The 13,571-nt window shown below is 40.1% G+C and overlaps 1 protein-coding gene across 1 annotated transcript in view; it reads left to right on the forward strand.

Annotated features, from left to right (window-relative positions):
• The first annotated feature begins 8,243 nt into the window (after positions 1 to 8,243).
• Positions 8,244 to 13,571, forward strand: part of Tmem71 (transmembrane protein 71) — a 39,236-nt gene continuing 33,908 nt past the window's right edge. Inside the window, exons 1-3 of the mRNA XM_029469952.2 lie at positions 8,244 to 8,541; positions 9,913 to 9,992; positions 11,468 to 11,528. Coding sequence (XP_029325812.1) covers positions 9,953 to 9,992; positions 11,468 to 11,528 — 101 coding nt within the window. The 5' untranslated portion in view covers positions 8,244 to 8,541; positions 9,913 to 9,952. The remainder of the gene's footprint in view (positions 8,542 to 9,912; positions 9,993 to 11,467; positions 11,529 to 13,571) is intronic.

The following is a 13,571-nucleotide window of genomic DNA, read 5'->3' on the forward strand; positions in this document are numbered from 1 at the left end:
TTTCAGGACCCAAGAAATTACCAATGGTTCCACCTCTAGACGCCATCACATTGAGGATTGACACTTCAATGTGGGAATGTAAGGGGTATACATTTAGCCCATAGTTGTCTGCAGTTTTTCTGGTTTGGTTGTGTTGTTGTTGTTGTTGTTGCTGCTGCTGCTGCTGCTGCTGCTGCTGCTGCTGCTGCTGCTGTTTTTATGAAACTTCCCCTACCTACTGCTAAACTGTGAGTGACATAAAGTAAAGTTGAAGGAGGTTCCTTTACTAAAGTGACTTTATATGATATAAACAAACACAGTGTGAAACTATGTACAAAATATAAGGGGACCTGAGAGATGGCTCAGGGGTTAAGATCATTGACTACTCTTCTGAGGTCCTGAGTTCGATTCCCAGCAACCATGCTGTGATTCACAATAATAGTGGGATCTGATGCCTTCTTCTGTCCCTCAAACAAACATGTAAATAGAGCACTCATATACATAACTAAATCAATCTTAAAAAACAGCATGAAAATAGGGTGTTATGGGAACCCATGCATTCCTCCTGTGTAGACCAGGAAAAGTCTTTCCTGGACTTACTGCATGGAGAGAAGGAACCAGATTTCTAGTATTTCAAGGATAAGTAAATTTCACATAATGACACTATGCAAACTGTAACTATGATTAAAACTATTTTAAATTATTTTTTGTGTTATGAGTGTTTTGCCTATATGTATGTTTGTTTACCTTCATAAGAAAGCAAAGGACGGGGCTGGTGAGATGGCTCAGTGGGTAAGAGCACCCGACTGCTCTTCCGAAGGTCCGAGGTTCAAATCCCAGCAACCACATGGTGGCTCACAACCATCCGTAACGAGATCTGGCGCCCTCTTCTGGAGTGTCTGAAGACAGCTGCAGTGTACTTACATATAATAAAAATAAATAAATCTTTAAAAAAAAAAAAGAAAGAAAGCAAAGGACACCTTGGAACTGTTGTTACAGATGTTTGTGAGTTGCGGTGTGGGTGCTGGAACTAAAAGCCAGGTCCTCTGAAAGAGCAGCAAGTGCTCTTAACTGCTGGACCATCTCTCAAGTCCCATAAACTGTAATTACTAGTACTTAATAGCTCCTTATAGGTTTGAGCCAGTACCAACAGAAATTGACTATGTTGCCATTTTCTTTCTCACATGCATTCATTGAATATCTGAAATGTTCCAAGAACAGTGCTAGACTCAAGTGTGTGTCAAGGTGAGTTCACACAAGTTTGCCAGTACATAGACCTAAGCACCTTAGTGTAGAGGCCAGAAACACTACTCACGACCTTCCTGCCTTGAGACAGGGTGTTACACTGACCTAGAGACTCACGGCTTTGGCTAGGCAGGCTAGCCAGTGAGCTTTGGGGATTCACTTGTACCCATCCTCCAACTAAAGCACCCATGCAAATAGCCAGGCTTTTGATCTAGGTCTTGGACTGAAACTCAGTGAGCCATATTTCCATCCTCCAGTTCCTGGTCTTCAGGCTCTTAAGAGTATAGTCAAGTGGACCAGTGAACGGGTCATTTGCATTGAATACAAGTGTTAGCATGGAGGAATGTATGGGGTCATATACACCTGGCCACTTGCAGTTTGCATCACTGTTTTTTCCTCTTGTCCAGTATAAGATAACAGTATCTACACTGGGGGTGACTGATGGACTTTGAGATAGATGAGGTTCCTCTCTGTGGGAAGGGGTTGGGGGAGGTTAGTGCATTGGGTCTGTCAGTATCAGCATTGCTGTCCTCCTGGCCTGCTAGCTTCCCCTTGTAAGACCCTGAGGGATTCTGAGGCAACATCCCTTGTGGTCAGCTATTGGAGCTTCCTCTCCTGTGACTTGGCAAAAACAATCTACAGAGACAACTTTAATAAAGGCAAGCCTCTTCTGTTTTTCTTTTCTTTCTGTTGTTGTTTTAAGACTAGCCATATCTTAAAGATCACAGAAAACTGTAAAGTTAAAGGAAACAAGCCTACTCACTTGCTTCTTGATATTGTTTGATTCAGTAGTAACTTCAACTGATACACTGTTAAGATGCAGGGATTTGGAATAAAATAAGAAATTGTGTTAGACTTGACATGTTGCCAATAGTTTTGGGAATGGATACTTCTCTGGTTGACTTTTCTTCTTGGAAATGGGGATTGAAAACCTACTTCATGGAGCTATAATGAGAATTTAATTAGGGAGAACAAGACTCACATGTTTCATAAACTATAAGCAATATCTGTGTGCCAGATGCTTCTCATTGGTCCTCTCACCTTTTGAATTGGCCCATTTATCTGAGGTGGCCTTACCTGCACTAATTATGTGTCTATGAAACCAAACACACATTTTCTGAGAAATATTTAGATATTTTACCTACACTTTAGTGCTTTCTGCTGGGGATTATGGAGAAAAAATAAAAAAAAAATATTCCAGACGCCTGGATCCAATTGTTTTCAAGGATTTACATTAGGGTTTTACAGATAGCTGTTCAGCTTGTTTTAGATATTCCTCATCTATTCTTGTCTATCTATCTATCTACCTATCATCAATCCATTAATCATCTATTATCTATCTATCCATCTTTCTCTTTTCAAAACAAGACACTATTCAAATATATATAGACACTATTCAAATACATATATATGTATATATGTGTGTGTATATATATATATGTATACATATATACATATATATTTGGAAAAGTGCAAGTTACAGGAAATAGATTAATCCTGAGACTCATTAGAGACAAAGGAAGTTTGAGAATATCAAATACAGACAAAATCTAATTCAAAAGCAAACCCTAAAGGTACTGAAATGAGTTTAACCACATAGAAATAGATGGCCAAACTCCGAAGACTCCATTAGAAATACATATTTTGTCACTATTTGCACAAGAGAGTCTATTGCTTTTATACAGGGGTTAAAGTTTAAGTACAGTTTATGCCTACAACCTAGCAATCTATCCAGGCTCACTATTTCTCTGATCATTTTTTACTTACCGTATAACTCACAACTGTACTGTAATCACATCTTCCCTATACTTATGCAGATAGTTCCCATCCCCACAAGACTAAATGACCCTAGGTGGTATTCAGGTCCTACAATATGGTCACAGTTTAGATGGTTATTATAATCTTGTTCTCATAAAACTGCAAACTTTGAAAGAAACAGTGTGGTGGTTTAAATAAAAATACCCCCCTACCCTGGCTCATATATTTGAATGCTTAGTCACCCAGAAGTAGCATTATTTGAAAGGATTTAAATGATTGGGAGTTGTGGTTTTGTTGGAAGAAGTGTGTCACTAGAGGTGGGCCTTAAGATTTCAAAGCCCAAGCCAGGGCCAGTATAATTCTCTCAGCCTGAGGACCAGGCTGTAACTCTCAGCTACTGCTCTAGTACCATGTATACTACCATGCTTCCTGCCATGATAATAATGGACTAAGCCTCTGAAACTGTAACCCAGCTCCCAATTAAATGTTCCTTTCATAAAAGTTGTCTTGGTCCTAGTGTCACTTCATAGTAAAATAAAATAAAAATAAAATAAAATAAAATAAAATGTGAAGACAGGAAGTGTCCATGAATAAGTCCTGTGACACTTGGAAGTCCAAGGTACAGTGATCCAGTAAGCTCAATGTGCCAGCAATTAAAAACAAGGACAGAGCATGTCTAAAATGATGTATAGGTAGTGACACATGTGTAGGGAACTTGATGGAGTACAACAGAAGAAATATGCCAACTGTGATTTTGATGTAATGCATAACCAAAGCAGTAATAAGATACAGGAAGGTGTATGAGAAGCCAAGGACTCAGAACCCCTTTTCATTTTCCAGCTTCTGCAAGTTGCAAGTTTGTTGGGGGAATTTTCCAGACCCCATGGAAAGCTCATTCTCTTATCTTTTGGATGTGTGTAATGAGTGAAATGAAAAATGAAAGCTTTTAATTTTCAGAGCCTAAAGCCAAAACCAGCTCCCTGAGTTACTGATTGCAAGGTGAGAGCCAGCGGTGTATTGAGCACATTGTGCAGGCGCAAATTTCAGACTCTTGCAGCATCTGTGCATTGGTCCTTCCAACCTCACTGTTCCCATGGTCTCACCCTATAACTCACTTATCTAGAGTTTTGGTGGAAGTTACTCTGCCTATTTCTTCTTGGGCAGAGAAGACAAGATGGTTCTAAGGCCTCTGAATCAAAAGAATTCACATTGTGACTATGAGATCCTGGACTTGAATTCTTCTCCCAAGACTGGCAAGAGTCTTGAGTATCTTCTGGGGTGAAGTGAATATACAATATTTGAAAGTCAAAGGTGGGTGTATCTCTGACAGAGTGAGTTCCAGGACAGCCAAGGCTATACAGAGAAACCCTGTCTCAAAAAACAAAACAAAACAAACAAACAAACAAAAAAAGAAATTAGATGTTATTTCATTAATTTCCTCCTCCTCCAGCTGCCTGTTATTTGTCTTGTTCATTTCTTTGATCTGCGGTGCTTTTCAGTAGTAAAAGGAATTTTTATCCCGTGGAGATATGGGCCTCTCCTCCCATTGATGACCAACTAGGCCATTCTCTGCTACATATGGAGCTGGAGCCATGAGTTCCACCCTGTGTTTTCTTTGGTTGGTGGTTTAGTGCCAGGGAGGTCTGGGGGGTACTGGTTAGTTTATATTGTTGTTCCTCCTATGGGACTGCAAACCCCTTCAGCTCCTTGGGTAGTTTCTCTAGCTCTTTCATTGGGGACTCTGTGCTCCATCCAATGGATGGCTGTGAGCATCCACTTCTGTTTTTGTCAGGCACCGGCAGAGCCCTCAGGAGACAGCTATATCAGGATCCTGTCAGCAAGCTCTTGTTGGCATCCACAAGAGTGTCTGGTTTTCATGGTTGTATATGGGATGGACCCCCAGGTGGAGCAGTCTCCGGATGGTCATTCATTCTGTCTCTGCTTCACACTGTCTCTCCAACTCCTTACATGGGTATTTTGTTCCCCCTTGTAAGAAGGACTGAAAGTATCCACTCTTTGGCCTTCCTTCTTCTTGAGTTTCATGTGTTTTGCAAATTGTATCTTGGGTATTCTGAGCTTCTGGGCTAATATCCACTTATCAGTGAGTGCATAACATGTGTGTTCTTTTGTGATTGGGTCACCTCACTCAGGATGATATCCTCTAGATCCATCCATTTGTCTAAGAATGTCACTGCATGCACTTAATATGCATAAAATAAAAAATTTTAAATCCCTTTTTTTAAAATCAAGAAGGTATTCCATCATGAGGCTAAATCTTGAGCCTTGATACTAAAGAGATGACAGCCTAGTGCTTGGGCTTTAGCTATACATAGAGTACTTGTCTTGTGTGTGTAAATTCTTAAGTTTAATACCTAGTAACATAAAAGTAAAATACAATAATGGTCCAAAGCACATTGGACTATAGCCAGTGTACAGCCAACACAGGACAGGACATTTTAGTCCAGTTGAAGCAGAAAAGAAGAACGACTAGGAATGATGTGGGGTATACAGTTGTAAAGCAGGGATTAAACCTCACGCAAATACACATGCTGGTTAGAATCAGGTTTGGTGTTCTAATCAATGGCACAGAATGGGAGCTCAAAGGAGAGTCAGTCATGTTCCAAAGACAGCTGTGGAAGAGAGCAGAGCAAGGAGAGCTGAGAGCATAAGAACAACTAGAATCGGATTGGTCAGTTACAGCCATGTTGACCTGTTTCCACCTGAGAGTCTCAACCCTTATTACCTAAGATGCTTTGAAAAGAATCTAATGGTTTTCTTTGCAGCCATACTTACTTCTAGACTAGGCTTTGTGAAGCTAGTGAAGAGGACTCAGTAGGGACTGGAGTCTTGAGTTTAGTCCACAGGGAGATCCAAATATCCTATGCAGGTTGCATGAATGAGATAAAAACAGAGTCTGACCTGCCTGGATTGTCATAGTTGTTGTGACACATACCCTGACCAAAAAAAAAAAAAAAAAAAAAAAGCAACATAGGGGAGGAAAGAGTTAGCATGGATTGCAATTCCAGGCTGCAGTGTATCATGATGGGGAAGTCAAGGCAGAAACAGAAGCAGCTATGTAAGGCTGTCACATCACATTGACAGTTAAAAGCAAAGACAAAATATACACAACCTTGCTTGCTTGCTCTCAGTTAGCTCTTTCTACTCTTATATGGCCCAGGAAATGATGCTGCTAACAATAGGTTGGATCTTCCTACATGAACTAACCATCATGATCCACCCTGACCCCCAGATATGTCTACAGACCAACCAGGTCTAGGAAATTTCTCAGTTAAGACTTCTGTCTCAGTTGATTCTTGGTTGTGCCAAGCTGAGAGTCCAACTAGGCAAGCGCATGGACCTGGACCTTCACATAACCAGACCAGGCTCCTGCTCCATTTAACACATTTCACATTCTGCACAGGTTGCTGGGTAGAAAATGAAGTGGAAAGAGTTCTGGGGAAAAGCTCAGCTTAGCCATGGTGACCAATTACAAAGTCACCACCTGAGAAAATAAAAGCATATCACTATAAACAACTAAGTTTTGGATACGTATTCTACTGTGGAGTAATTTCTGTGTTAGAATGACATCCCTGCCACTCTTTCCTGATTATTAGCTTTCCCAGACTCTGACCAGAAGAACAATGTCAGGCCCTGATATAATTCTGTAGTCTGTGTGGCAAAAAGCCCAGACTGAGGTAGCTGGTAGTCATGCAACTCATACATTTTTCCTAGTATGTACTAAACCTCATACTACACCATGATATATAACAAGAAAAGAATAGATAGACCTTAAGCTCTCAACTAAAGCAGGAGATGGAACATAGAAAGACTCTTGGTTCCTTAACTGTAGCTATGATGCATACTCCAAATGAAAAGTGTAGAGAGCTGTGGACTTCATAACTTGATCTAGGAGAGGTCATATAGAAGGAGTTGCTTAGGAACAAGATGTAGAAACAATGGTAGTATGTTTAAAGACTCCAAGGTGAAAGCAAACCTGAACAAGATGAAAGATCAACATGGTCAAATTTTAGAAGATAGAATGTGTGCAGTATGAGGCTAAAACTCAGGTCGCCTCATAGGCTGCAGGGATGATTTTGAACTTATTATGAGAGAGAAGCAAAGATGCCTCATTGAAGGTTTTAGTTTTAGGAATGACATAATCAAGTTTACATAGTGAGATATGTGTGTGCATAATGTGTTGGATAGAGGCCAAGTAGACAGTTGGAATGTTAGCATAAAATACAGTCAGAATGAGGTAGTAAGTGGAGTCCCAGGGAGAGACGATGGAGGTGGAAAGAATGTGGGATTCTGTGTAGGAAATAATACTGATATCTCCTAACATCAAAAATAATCTCGGTAGCAATCCCCAAGAATTGATAACACAAACTCTGCACCATCCTGATCAAGCTCTCCAAAGAGAAGTCAATTCACAAAATCCAATAAGGAATACATCTTGCACATTCCCTCAGGTACCCAGATATTTCTTTCTTCTTTCTTCTCATTTGATTCTGCAGTGCAACCTTGGGGCTATAGATTATTACATTTAAATTTGTGAAAATTGCAGCTCAAAGATGCTAAGCCACAAGTCTGAGGTCCCAAAGCTAGCGTGAAAGACCATTTTAATCTTAGCCTGTCTATGCCAGCGCCTGGCAAATTCAGAAGTGGATGCTCACAGTCATCTATTGGATGGAACAGAGGGCCCCTAAAGAAGGAGCTAGAGAAAATACCCAAGGAGCTAAAGGGGTCAGCAACCCTACTGGAGGATCAACAATATGAACTAACCACTAACCCCACCCTTCCCCCAGAACTGTGTCTATAGTTGCATATGTATCAGAGGATGGCCTCATAAAATCACATTATTATACATAATATATAGCTTTTATAGCATCCTGAACTTGATAGCGTTGATGCTATCTTTGATATATTTAGGTTAATTGGACCAAGAGCATAATAACTGTGTGCTACTCATAACTGAATATAGCCAGAAAATGTCAAACAGGAAACATAGCTTAAATTTTCTCATGTTCATATAGTTTGAGGTGACACAGAAGCTTTGAGAAGCATCCCTCAATGATCACAGTGTATGGAGTTGACCTGACTCTGGGTTGCCTGTTCCCTTCTGATGGTCAAGGAGATCTGCTGTATTCACTCTGTGAACACCACTGATGCGATCGTGACAGGAAGTATGACCTCATTCTGCTGCCCTGCCTCTAGTTCAGAAAGGCTGATATTGAAAGTAAACAAGGCCCGTGAGACTAACTCCCAAGAATGACAAGCTATTCTATTCTTGGAAGCAGCTGAAAGATCCAGAGGCCCCTGACCACCAAATTGCCCTGTGAAAGTGGCAGAGACATGGTCATCTCCAACCAGAAGGGAAGACAGGATGCCCTTTGGGAAGTCACTTCTGCACCTGTTGACATTCTGATGGGATTTTTCAGTTGAAGAACGGCTTGGTCCAGCTTTCTGCACTACCAACCACAGGGAAGCTTCATATTTCAGTAATCCTCGTGTCATTTATCAGTTGGAAGAAGAGCCTGGGGACTCCCTGTGGAGGAATATGTATGAGCAAGTTATATTTCAGAACAGATGCATTGCTTTGATGAGCTGGTAGACAGAGTCTGTTTCTTGAAAAGTTCTCGAGCTGTTAATGCAAGTTGTTTTCACAGTTACTAATTCTTGACTAACTGGCATTATGCTCACTGTACATGGCTCCTCGCTTTTGTAAGATCAAACAGTGAGACCTTGCTTTCTGCTGCACAATGTCTTGCCTTAAAACTAAGCTTACTGCCTGAGGAAAACTAACACACAGTCATTTGGACTGGACAAAGTCTTCTTTCTTGTATTAGTCAATGCTGAAATCACAAGGAACATGCTAGTATGTTCACTTGTATGTATATTATCTTTTTCAAACCAGTGATTTTCTTTTTGAAAAATGTGTGTCTTTATTTAGAAATCTTCCAAAGAATGCTAGAAACTTCTGTATTCTTTAAGACAATCTTATAAGCTGGAGTATATGATTCCTTGAAAGGTTCACTATACATTATTAAATAATCTAGTTTGAGCCTTAGAGTTGATGTGATTGATTTAATGTATTATGCTATAGCAATCAATTATTAGTTGACATGTTTATCAAAAACCGGGACAGAACTACTGGATCATAAAAGGCTCTCATGTCATCTTATAAAACTACTAGCGTAGTATTATACATATATACTTATATACATACAAACATATGTATATGTATACACATATATAATTTATGTAATTCAGTAGCTACTTGGAGATAGAACTATGTGATAAGAGGTAACTGATCAATATTTGCACAAATCGCACACTTTGAAGCATGCTTACTTTGAAATTGAAAAGTAAATTCTAAGCTTTCAGGAATGTGACTTTGTAATCTGGGTTGTGGTGGTCTATTTGTAGCTCAGTATAGCTTATGCTCTTTAGGAATGTTCAGGCTGATAGCCGCCACAAAAGCCTTGACCTTCTCCATGGCCACTTGTCAATGGCAACAATCTCTAAGCACTTACTGCAACTCAATAATGAAACTAGTTCTGCTGGCTGCTTTAAATACACATTTGTTTTAAGGACTCTAGAACCAGTCTCTTTTTCAGATTTCTTAATTAAGTAACAAAAACCTATTTAATCTGGATGACAAATAAACCTTTGTAAGTATTGCTTTTCTCTCACAATGGTGTTGTTATTTACAGAATATTCAGACTTAAGGAAAGAGACAATGAAAAATAGAATTTAAAGTAGGCAGCACCTCACTGAAGTCCCACAATCTGGTCTGCTTCTCCAATCCTACATCTCTGTACTATTTCAGCAAACAAATCTGACTAGTGCAATTAGTAGACGCCATCTGTTTTGGCATCATTTGTCTATTTTTAATATATAGTCCATCTTTTTTTTTAACGTCTTTTACAGAAAAAAAATCTGTGAAGTTTGAACAAGCAGCCTTCTCAAGATGTACCGAGACTCTCCACTGATGTCGACACCAGTAGCAAGTAAATGTGAAACTGCTCTGTGCAATTATCTTTGAACGATTAGAGTCCTCTTAGCAATTTCCTTGCTTTGATTTTGCTGATACTCAGACCATTAGCCATCTGTCAGTAGCTTGTGTTTTTTAAATGCCAGTGTGCGCTTTGGCAATGATTTCGACTTCATTTCTTTCCTTGAAAGAAATGTGGCATTTTTTTTTTCCTTTTAGGATAAAAAAAAAATCACTATTTTTTTTTAGATGCCTATGCATAAATGTGAAAGGAGGCCATTTATTGGCTACTATTAAGATGCAAAACTGTCTACAAAAAATGCTGAAAGATTGATCACAACTTTCAGAAAATAAGGGCGTTGTTCAAACGGTAGTGGTTTTGAGTTTCTTCCTTCCTCTTATTTTTCTCTCCCAACCCTCTTTGTAACCCTCTCTCACACACCCAGTTGTTCTTTTTTTTTTTTTTTAAACTAATAAAATAACAGCCTGAGCTGAAAGTCTAAATTACCTTATTTGTTTTCAGTAGTAATTGTCAGCAAGGAAATCAAGTTTCTCTGAGCCAGGCTGTTATAAGTCCTGATACTGCCGTTGCCTTTTATAAGATTCTGTGATAGAGTTTAGGCTACTGTCCTCTTCAACCTTCCTCCAAGTGAAGCCCATTGTCATGCCTATGGATTGTATCTTCTTTAATGAAGTCTTTACAGGCTTCATAGTTTGAAAAGCCATCTATTTAAAATCAATAAAAATCAACTCTCGGGCTGGGGAGAGGCACTGTCATGTAAAATGTTCACCATGCAAGCTTGAGAGTCTGAATTCACATTTACACATCCCATATAAAGGACTGGGTATGATGTCATGGGCCTGTAATCCTGATACTGGACAGACATCCTAGGAGAATTGATGAGATCCAGGTTCAGTGAGAGACCTTGTCTCAAACGACCTGGAGAACCATAGAGGAAGACACACGAATGCGCACACACACACTTGCACACACACAATCTAAACTTCATATTCACCCCCCACAATGCCTTCTGCTTGCTATAATAGAGACATCTTAGAAAGCACTAACCAATCACAAAACTCCTTGGCAGTGACTGGATTCTCTCACGTTATGGAGTTAGCTACAATACCCACCACACTGAGCGACTGGTCTTGATTTTTCTTTTTTAACTTCGCATAAGATGCTTTCTCTCTTCCACTCATAAGCTCCGTGTGGTGGCCATGATTTATCACCCTGCACTAAAGAAAGCTGTCAAGGACTGTGGAGTGTGAGAGTGACAGAAGATAGATGCTCCAAGATTACTTTATGCTTCCCATAGAGGATGGGTGACATGTTGACGGAGTCTCTGAAACTAGCTGTTCACACCATTCTACCACATTGCTGCCCTCTTGCTGAGGGTGGAACATAAGCTGCCCACGTGTCAACCTTGCAGCTAATCATGGTCATACATGTTGGTGAAATATGGAAAATTCTCTCATTTCCTTATGCAGATGACTCCAGGTTAGACAAAGGACCTTCTGGAAAGATGTCTCCGACATGCCTTTTCCCAAGGTATGTTGGGCACTTTTCTCTGTCAAACTCCCTTCCTGCCCATCTTACTTTGTCTTCCTTTAGAAGCACTATTGTACATAGCATATATAGGCTCGCCATGGCTATTTATTTTCACTCCCCTGCATTAACTACTGAAAACTTGTCTGCTCTAAGAATTGGATATTCTTTTTTTCTTTTTAGTGTGAGTACATAGCAGATGTCTATTGAATGGCAAACTCCATCAGATACATAGTTTTGATTGGCTTGGTTGATTTACTTATTTGATATCTTTGTTGCTGGTTGATTTTCTTATTTGATATCTTTGTTGCTTTCTATTGCTGTGGCAAAACACCATTACCAAGGCAGCTTACAGAAGAAATCATTTATGGAAGCTTACAATTCTAGAGTACTGCTATAGTAGAGGCATCTTACACATGACCATCATGGAGGGAAGCATGACAACAAGCAGGCAGGCATACTACTTGAGAGCTTATATATAATCCAGAGCACAAGGCAGATAAAAAAAAGAACTTACTGGGACAGATGTGATCTTATTAAATCTTGAAACCTTTATTGGCAGGGTTGACATGCTTCTGCCAATAAGGCCATACCTCCCAATTCTTCCCAGTTTCACCAACTGGGGACCAAGCATTCAAATGTATGAGTCTATGGGGGTCATTCTCACTCAAGACACCACATCATGGCTTCCTATCTCATTTCACAACAGTGACAGTACTCACCAGTACACAAGCTGGTCAAGTTTCATGTTCTGCTCACAGTAGTCAATCCCAATATTTTGTTCAATCCTTCAATGGGATCCCCTTTTTTCCCCTTCCTGTGATTTTTCTAATTGAGCTTCTGTCTACCCTTAATTCCTTCTATAGTCATTAGCTGAGGCTTCCCCCACCATTTTCTGAAATGAACTTACAAGATAAAGGGATCTAGTACTGATATTAGAATCTTTCCTTCCTGTAGGTGTCAGGCCTTCTGATACTACCACTTAAGTCAGTCAAGAATATGTAAGCAGAAACATGAATTTGTGTTGGATCAGTTTAACTAGAGTTGCATCCTAGCTCCCCGGAATACTAGCTATGTAACATACATAGCTAAGTAACTTGTCCTTCTGAAACTTCACCTGTTTTTGTTGTTGTTGTTGTTGTTGTTGTTGTTGTTGTTTTTAGTGCATAAGGAGAATCATATCATAAATCTACTTACCTTTTAGAGAGATTTTCTGCAAAGGACAGAAAAAACATCCTTGGGGCTTGATCCATGGTACAAATTTAATAAGTGGTATCTATTAGTTAGTATCTTATTAATAACAAGCACATATTCCAATTGTTCATACGTTTTTAAATTATAAAAAGCCATAAGGCCTGCAGGAAATATAGAAAGAGAGAATGAAACATGGTTTATATACTATCAGCATATGAGTAACTACACAAACATTTTTAAAGGATGTAAGGATGTTCTAGGGTTTGACTCTTTACCAATACCAGGAAGCAATACTCTTCCAGGACTTGGATAATCATCACTCAAGACAAGAAAGGACTGGTATTTGGACAGTTGAGTAAGTTGCTGGTTGTTTGTGTGGTTAGGTTTCTGAAATCCATTGAAAAGGGCCTATTGAAAGATAAGCAGCTGCTGGAATTTCTCCAGTATAACTAAAGTGAGAGTCAAGAGCTAGAAGTAGTTTTGTTAATGACTAAAAATATTTGATAGCACTGTAAACTCCCTCTCCCTCTCCCCCTCCCCCTCCCCCTCCCCCTCCCCCTCCCCCTCCCCCTCCCCCTCCCTCTCCCTCTCCCTCTCCCTCTCCCTCTCCCTCTCCCTCTCCCTCTCCCTCTCCCTCCCCCTCCCCCTCCCCCTCCCCCTCCCCCTCCCCCTCCCCCTCCCCCTCCCTCTCCCTCTCCCTCTCCCTCTCCCTCTCCCTCTCCCTCTCCCTCTCCCTCTCCCTCTCCCTCTCCCTCTCTCTTTCTCTCACAAACCTATGGATGTTACAAGAATATTTTCAATTTATGTCTAGACAAGAAATGAGAGAGAATATATAAAGGACATTTGAACGGA

Source organism: Mus caroli, unplaced genomic scaffold, assembly GCF_978045245.1.
Source record: "Mus caroli unplaced genomic scaffold, Mus_caroli_1 scaffold_16, whole genome shotgun sequence".
NCBI lineage: Eukaryota > Metazoa > Chordata > Mammalia > Rodentia > Muridae > Mus > Mus caroli.